This window comes from Tachysurus vachellii, chromosome 9 (assembly GCF_030014155.1).
Source record: "Tachysurus vachellii isolate PV-2020 chromosome 9, HZAU_Pvac_v1, whole genome shotgun sequence".
Classification (NCBI taxonomy): domain Eukaryota; kingdom Metazoa; phylum Chordata; class Actinopteri; order Siluriformes; family Bagridae; genus Tachysurus; species Tachysurus vachellii.
This window is the reverse complement of record NC_083468.1, coordinates 18,138,296-18,147,384: the sequence shown is the minus strand read 5'-3', so window position 1 is coordinate 18,147,384 and position 9,089 is coordinate 18,138,296. Positions and strand designations below refer to the sequence as shown.

The window sequence follows — 9,089 nt, the reverse complement described above, 5'->3', positions numbered from 1 at the left end:
GCTAACTCATCTAAGGGTGTATTTTTCAAGATGAGTAGAACTGAAGAACCCAGAGGAAACCCATGAGGACACAGGAACAACATGGACAGAAACTCAGAACAAACAGTAACCCAAGCAGTGACCCAAGGTAAAATCAGGTGAAATCACTGCCCATTGCACCATCATGCTGCCCCTTCTGAATTTCAAGTTGAATCACAGACCCTACTGTATGTCATAGAGCATTTATTTTATTCCTGAACAGAACAACCACTAAACTCAAATACCTAAATGTTTGAGTTTGGGTTTCATTCATTCAGTTTAAGTTGTAAACCAAACCAGCCAATAAATTAATAATTTGTCATAAATGACTTTTATATCTTGTGAGAAATACAACCATGTATTACCCAAGAATCCCAGGCAATAACTTGTTTAAAAATTGCAGCATATCGCACAGTGTTCCCTTGACATTTCAGATGGGCATGTTAGTCGTGACTTAAATTGAAAACTGGATTAAATCACAAACCAGAAGGAGTGAAAGTTGTAATAACTTCTTCAGTGTGCTTATTTTCCAAACACATATGATTTAACAGAATACAACATCCAGTATATTACTTTAGCCATTTTTATATGAAGCTAGCCTTGTTGGTTATGTGCTTATTAGGACAAGTCTTATGTGGATAATAGATAATGTGTGTGTGATAATGGTAAATGTGTGTGACTACACACACACACACACACACACACACACACATTACAATTAATCCCAGCCAGCTCTTACCTCCTGGGTTGGGTTTGAATTCTGTCCCTAACCTCTGATATCATCTTCTCCCCTTGCCTTAGGGGAAGGTGTACTTTACTTTAAATTGTAAAGTGTGTGTGTGATTTTGCCTTTTCATGGCTTGTGCCCTGTTATGGCTTGTGCCCTGTTATGGCTTGGCACAATGCTATGCTATACCCCTGCTCTATTACAGCAAATAACAGCCATAATATACTACAGAGTATCTATATAAAGAGCCTGATTAGGTGCATTATGTTTATAAATCTGTACTGAAATATGGGTGGAATTTATATTCTAAGTTAAAGGAGAGCCAAAAGGTTTAAGAACCTCTGACACAACAATACTAATACTAATACTAATACTAATACTAACCAATCATGGCACAGCTAGACAGCACGAGCGCTTCCTCCATTGCACAGGACAAGCTGTGTGCTGTTAAACCCTGAGAAGTGCGTCTCCTCCCCCAGAGCGCTGAGAAAAGAAACGCCTTGTCTATTCTATTTCACAGGAAGGAGTTTCAAACCTCAAGAAGAACGTCAGCAGAAGTCGGTCACTTAGCGTGCAGCACGTTTTTTCTTTTTGGGTTGTTTTTTTTTTTTTTTAGGGAAGCATGTTTTTGTGTCCCGCAGCACAGGTTTGGATCCACAGGTTCTGAGACGCACAGGACAGAAGCACAGCTCACTGAGCACCAACATCGGCCTGGATTGATTTCAGTTCACAGAACAAACATGTCAGATCACAGGTCGAGTTTTCTCCACATCGGGGATATTGTGTCTCTGTACGCAGAAGGCACTGTCAATGGGTTCATCAGCACTTTGGGGTGAGTTCTGGTCTCTTTAACCTTTTATCGTACTGCACTTTTGTTAGAATGCGTGTGATTTCGCTTTATACACCGACCGACATGCTACACTGTGACTGTGGAATAAGGAAGTGATTGTGGGCCTTTTAGTGACTCTGACTGCTAACACACAGATCAGGCAAATCACATAACAGGAACGCAAAGCTGGATATTTGCTTACAGAAGTGACTTTCAAATGAATCCACAAGCCTTCAGTTTATAAACACGACTTCATTCAGGTCAAACTTTTATATATGTACAAACTCTAATCCCAAACTAGACCTGAAGCCTGCAGACACTCCTGTGTCACAGAGAGCAAAGAACATAACAAAACACAATGTAGTAGAGTTCGAGTTAGTTGGCTGTTTTATTTCTAAAAGCTGATTTGTGCCATATTTTAAGAAGAAGGTTTGAATCCTGTCTGAAGGTTGTTCCTTTAGATTTGTCATGACTCCTAGTTAAGACGCTTTACACTTTGCAGGTTGCAGCATGAATGCACCACTTGCATTGGACTGTGGCTTCACTGTTATTTTGTGTCTTTTTTTTACATGTGTCTTTTTTGTGACTTTTAGCACGTTCCAATTGGATTCGGTGTATATATGTTGAAGCCCAACAGGCTCTAGTAAAGAAGAAATAACTTGATTTACCCCAAAAAGGTTTTTTTTAATTATTATTTTTATTTATTTATTTATTTATTTATTTATTTTGCACCAGAGTTGCAAGTAAGGCAAACTTTCAGCCACCACTTCCACATAGTGCAAACAGCATGTTAAATCATCTCACACTTGCCCCAGAAGACAGTTGGTAGAGAAACAGTTTCTTAAACGAGCAGAAGAATAAAACAATATAAAAACCTAATTAGAAATATACAGTACACATAAAATTGGAGCTACATTATATTAGCTACCAAGTCAGTTCTAAAATATAAATCTGATTTAAACTTTGTCCATGTCCCAATTTGACTTAGACAGATAGACAGATGGATGGATGGATGGATGGATGGATGGATGGAGATACTTAATTAAACCCACAAGGAAAATAATTTTACAGCTGCATAACACAAAAATGAAAAGCAAATAAAGATCTACAAAAAAACACACTGAATATTAAATAAAGATACATGCAGCATTAAAACAGTGACGATTACAAATAAAGGAATAAACTAGACAACATATGCAGTAGTGCGTTCACCTATCACACAGTGATGAGCTATATATTTGTACAACGGAATGGTTGTACAACTATAAATGTGTATAAATATAATGTATACAAACTTTAACTGTATACAAATATAAATGTGCAACTATAAATCTTAAAATGTAAGAACGATTTCCTGAAACGTTCTTTAATGGTAGTGGAGCTGAATGACTTGTAATACAATGGACTTAGTACTGAACCATGAGCTGGGGCAGAAAGTAATGCACTCTAGATTTATGCGTATAGGGCCGTAGACATAATCATGATGCAGCTTTACCGAGCTCCGGATGTATAAACACTTCAAAGCCAGAAGCAGCTGTAGCAAGAAATGTCGCCCTGGGGTGATATGAGAAAGATGCATTTAATTCAGTTCAATTGAATTTTATGTGTAAAGTGCTTTACATGAATATCACCAATAAATCTAGTCCTGTGAAGTACCAATGATTTAATAACAGTTTAAAAGATTTTAAAATGAATTGGACCGAGAAGGGCAACAAACTGGTATAGATCAATGTTTTGCTAAGACCGTGACTTTAAATCTTGGCTAGCATGCTATACTAGCATTAGCTCTCTGACAGGACTTTCTGTTGTTAACAGTAAATGTTGCATCTCATATGTGCATATGTTTGAATTATAAGTAATGCATGTGAACAGAGAGGCTCAGCTTCAGATATTGAGATTTTCATCAGTGTGAACAGATCATAAGGAGTGAAATAATCTGGATTTAAAATCTAGGTGTGTAAATTGTTCCATTTTGTGTTGAGACTGCGGTGTGAGCGGTCAGTCATGATGTCCTCTTAGATGAACAGCCATCTGTAGGACCCGTTATAGGATCTGTTAGCAAATGTTTTTCCGCTTTGCATCCGTTCTGTTGTCATTTATTGGGCATGTCTGAATGCTGAGAACACAATGAGAGTTATACTGTAAATGTTCCAAAGGGACGATAGACAAGGCCTGAATTATGAGAACTGTTACATGGGAAAATGTACCAGCTGGCAGAGCCACCGTTGCAGGAATGTGCTGTTAGTTTATTGTGGCACAGCAAACAATAGATTCGGGTATTGACAGCCAGTCTCAACATGTACTTCCGCTGATACTGGATTTATTATAGTGTTTCCTGTGAACACACAGAATTGTAGAACTACTTACAGAGGAACAGGAATGAACTTGCATTAAAATGTGGGTCTGTGGAATTTGATGGAAAATATTTGATATGATCTCAGATTGATGGGTCAAACATCCACCACGTCTGTGGAAGTGGTGAGACTTAACAGAATTATTTGGGTTTTTCATTCAGTGATGCAAATATGCTGGACAATAACAGATTGTATGCAAAGCTTTAGTGGTCTGCTTATCCTAACCAGGTTAAAACAATACCTGACTTGATAACGGCTGACTTTACAATCCATATAATACCACAGAAATTAATTCATTTGCAGTTGAAGTTTTAGTTCTTTATCATGTTATAAAGTTGAAGGTATTTGACTTGTATGAAACAGTGATTTATGTCACTGTTTCACTCATTGTGTCACTCTCACTCATGTCTCATAGAGTTGTAATGAACATGTTCATTAGCTAATGTTGACCGTGCTTAGTTCATGATTAACCGGTTCTGTTTGGTCATGTATCTTAAGCTACAACCTGACGTATATCAGTGCTACATTTGTAAGATGTGTAAGTGTGCCTTTGAGAAGTTAATCATTTAGTGAACATATGTCACAGTGCTGTTAGAGCTTTGCCTTTTTCAAGCCAGCACTCATTAAGTTTCAGATTCCCATCTACTACTTCCATGATGCCAGATCAGAATACGTAATTAAGCCCTGTTTTACAGATTTGCAGTATAGACTTGTTTATGTGGGAATTTCAGATAAGCAACAACAGCATAGCATTGTTTTCCAGTGCTGTTGACCTAAAAATAATTTTCTTATTTGTGGATTATTATAGTAATCCATATGTGATGATGGGAACCGATAATGTTAAAGTAAACATTCTCTGAAATACAGAACATACATTTGTTTTTTTATCGTCTTTCATTAGGACGCTATGGAATTTTTTAAAATTATTTTTCGTACATTTGGCCCCGCCCCCATTTTCACATATTTCTTTGAGATTTTTATTTTTTTATCCTCCATTATGTCAAAAATTATTAGTTTTTTTAAAATATATGATACTCAAAATCTCTAATATTTAATAAAACCTAAAAGAGATGAGATCATGTCTGTATTTGCAGCTCATTAAAGGTGGGGTCTTTGTTGTTTGAAAGCCAACGTTGACATTTGAGATCACCAAAACAAACATGCCCCTAAATGGGTCCCACCCCTGTTTTGATAGCTCCGCCCCACACATACACCAGACAAGTATAACCCAAGTATAACCCAGACAAGTATTATGGCGGAACTTGTTGGGGCAGCTGACCGAGGGTATATTTTCATCAATAAATGAACTCCATGAGTAATACTATGGTAATACAAATGTGTTTTTGTAGTACTGTGTGTTGTACCGTGAAAGGTTTAGCTCCGTTTCACGCGGAAGGCGTTCAGTTCTCTCAACGCTGGAAAGATGATCATATATTAACACGGGTCCTACTTCTTGCCTTATCGTAAGCCTTTCTTCGCTTTCTTTCTTTGTTTTATCCGCCATGTCAATGTTAAAACCGTTTTCTACTAATGTCACACATCCGCACTGAACACTCTCTCCACCCATATTGACAAGACACGTCCCTTTCTGCTCATTGGCTACACGTTAGTTTTGTTTTTGTTTTGTTTGGCGGTCCAACGCAGTTTTCTGAAGCATTTCTCAAACAACGGAGACCCCACCTTTTAATGTATAAACTGATTTCATCAACAGCATCTGCTTTCTTTCTTGCACCTGAAACTTCAGGTAATCATTACAATCTGTGTTATCTCTTTATCAGCTGTGTTTACAGGCTTTAAAGAAAAACTGAGGACCTGTTGGGTTCCTGTTTGGCGTTAAAGTTGAGCTGATGCATTTCTCAGTTTCTTTCATGGTTTTGAGGCGTTTATCACATTAGCATTTCACAGGCTTTGGAAAAAACTAAATCGAAACTGAACCTTTTTTTGAGATGTATGTGGCTGGCTGTGTGTGAATCGGTTAATAGCAGGAGAAGCAAACCTACAGTGACAATCAAGCTAACAAAATACTTTAATCTAATGACATTCTCATTAACAGTGTAGTGCATGTTTGACCCATGTGACCATAATGACATGCAGATGCTGGATGCAAAAAAGTTACACCGCTGTGTAGTACAAATGGAAAATGTGTTGTCTGAATGCTTTTCTTGCTATATTTCCTGCCCAAAAGAGCTATTCTTAGTCTGTGACTCAGAGAATCAGTATCAGGATGTATTTAAAGACATACTCTTTAAACCACTTCAATTTTAAATAATTTCCTTTAATCTTCATGTTCCTTGCATGTGATTGTTTAAAGTTGAAATGGTGTTAAGATTTCATCAGTGTTGTCTGTATAATAGGGTCCTGTATCATTTTGTTATTGCAAAGTGCATTTGAAATCTTAAATCTGGATGGCCTTGTTTTGTTTATTTTCTAGAACCAAAACTTATTTTACATTCATCAACCTACTGTACATAACTCATTCATTGGAACATGCACGGTAGACTCTCAACATATGTAGATTTATGAGAGATATTTTATAGATGCCACTCATTACACTGTCCCAGCTATTATTGAAAGAATTTCTTTCTCTTGGAAAGAAAGCTCTTTCTCGTTATATATCTGATGTCGACATCGGTGATAATAGTGGACATAGTTATTAAATGTGATGCATGAAATTTCCAGAGAAACAGGATGTTTTGGGCAGAAGGTCTTTTATCAGCTGTTTGAATAAAGTGCCTTTGAGAGTGTAGGAGGTGGAAAGATTTGCCTTGGATTCAACTCCTACATGCTGAAAAGCACTTTGTACGGCTTTGGGTACAATTGTTTTTTTTTTTTTTTTTTTTTTTTTTTTTTAGCTTCAGGTAATGTTCACATTGGGGTGAAAATATCAGCTTATTCGCTTTGACATGGGTAATGCTCACATTTGTCATTGGTAATGCTTTGAGTATCACTAAGGTTTTATAAACAAATCTAAATAGGAGACAGACTTTTCTTTTTTTTTCTTTAGAAAGCTTGTCCGAAATGTTCACCCCGGACATGTGTTTGAGATTAGAGGGATCCGGTGGAACACCATGACAAATTTGCACAGCCATGAGCAGATTGGTTAGATCAAACAAAAACAAATATTTTCATTAATGTAAATGTACAGCTGTGATTCATTCATCTTTAGTAACTGCCTGGTCACAGTGGTTTAAATTCGTCTACCCATTTAGTTACATTTTGGGGAATAGAACTATTTCATAAGAAAATATCAGTTAGAACCAAAAATAATAACAGTGTCAGTGGAATTAAAGATCATTGCAATGCACATCTTTAGGCCATCCTTAAAAATATTTTGGTTTGCAGTAACAGTAAAAAAAAAAAAGGGTCGGTAGGTAGGTCTATATATTTTTTTTTTTTTTCAAGTTTCAATGTAAAAAAAAAAAAAGTACAATTGTGGTGATGGTGATTACGTAGGTATGAATTTAAACAAATGAGCATATCGTGACGTCACTGACTGGGTCTTCAACCCGTGCCTTCGGGCGCATCATTGCAAACCTCATTTTGACGCAGGCTATATAGACCACAAACAAATTTGTTTGAACGATGACCGCGAAAATTTTGTTTACTGCAGCGGCAGCCATCATTACTAAGCGTGAACCGTTGACTCTGACAGTGAATAAGAGTATGAGACGAAGTGAACGCACAGGCCATAGTGTGACATCCGTTAACCAATAGTGTAAACATAGATGATGTCACGAGTTTTTATTTAAAAGAAAAAACGTAGCCTTCGTTTGTATGTAGGCCTAGGCAATTTATATATTTACAATATTTACTAAAATATAATTAATATAATTTTGTATTAGTTGTTTGAAGAGTAAAAAAAAAAATTGGTCGGGTTTAACGCAAATTTACAACCGGCAAGTTGGTCGGACTTAAAGCAAAAATTAAAAATAAATTGAGTCTGTCCTAAATTGACAGGGTCGGTCGGGTTACGGCAAACAAGAATATTTTTAAGATGGCCTTAGTTGATACCAATTTTAAGGACAGAATTTACAGAAAATACTGGCAGTTCTAACTGGGATTTTGTGTCTTGGTGTTCTCCAATTATTTTAAAATTGTGTTCAGCAGCTTTGTTGCATCAAATCTCTCACAGTTACGCTTTAGTAAGATTCATCATCTGTTAACCATCTAGCTAAGGATGAGCTTAAGATCCACGGAAAAGTGGATTTTGTGCCTGGGCTATTAGTTTAGTTTGTTATTTGACTTGTTGATAGCATATGAATAGAAAATAAAGTTGCTATCCAGACTCAAGTGAAGTATTTTAGTTTAAATGCCTGGACAGAACACTGCTATTAACCAAAACTGACCAATGGCTTGCTGGTTTTATGTCTAGGGCTCACACATGATTGTGCAACATGACCCCATGCCTCTTTCTGTCCTCTAATCTATACTATTGGACATAGCCAGCTAAATATTTTGTCATTATGTTAATAATAACCTTTTTAGTCTAGTCAGTTTGGTTTCTGGGCAGCTTAAACAGGGGTCTGTGTTTTACTTGCTTGGTCGTCTAATGATGAATTTATGATTTCTTGGAAGACATTGTCCAATAATCAAAATATTTTCTTACCCCATTGTGTCTTTTGAAGGACTGTTTGTGCTTTGAGTCACTTAAGGACTGTTTGTGCTTTGAGTCACTTAAGGGCTTCACTGCCTTTGAGAAACCAGAGATATGACTCCAATAGGAAAGACATGGTCATTGTTGGCCCAGTTTGCTTTATCAAAGCCAGGCAGAAATGACTGACTTCCTTTGGCTTGAGTGTGTTGAGTGAATTGTGTTTTCATTTAGCAAGGCTCGGGTGTATGGAGCGATTAGACCATATAACCATCACAGTCTGCCTCTTCAATTTGTTTGCTGCATGTACTCCCAAATAATTTTGTACTTTAATCTGCTGTAATTCTCGGCAAAATATTTACCTTTTGTGTATGTGTATACACTGGAATTATCAGAGCACAAACTCTGTAACTCGATTTTCTGAGTGTTTCTATGTGAAAATGTTTAGATTATGGACTTACCTATTCTTTTGAACAAACTAAATGGTTTGCTGACTCGGGGCTATGAGCTATTTTTGAGAAGGATTTCTGCTGTGTTTGATTCGATTCTCATTTGAAGCTTCTTACTTAA

The 9,089-nt window shown here is 36.8% G+C and overlaps 1 protein-coding gene across 5 annotated transcripts in view; it reads left to right on the top strand.

The window, feature by feature from the left end:
- Positions 1–1,274: 1,274 nt before the first annotated feature.
- itpr2 (inositol 1,4,5-trisphosphate receptor, type 2) overlaps positions 1,275–9,089 on the top strand; it is an 87,611-nt gene continuing 79,796 nt past the window's right edge. For all 5 annotated transcript variants that reach the window (XM_060878044.1, XM_060878043.1, XM_060878042.1 and 2 more), the window contains exon 1: positions 1,275–1,577. In XM_060878044.1, coding sequence (XP_060734027.1) covers positions 1,486–1,577 — 92 coding nt within the window. In that variant the 5' untranslated portion in view covers positions 1,275–1,485. The remainder of the gene's footprint in view (positions 1,578–9,089) is intronic.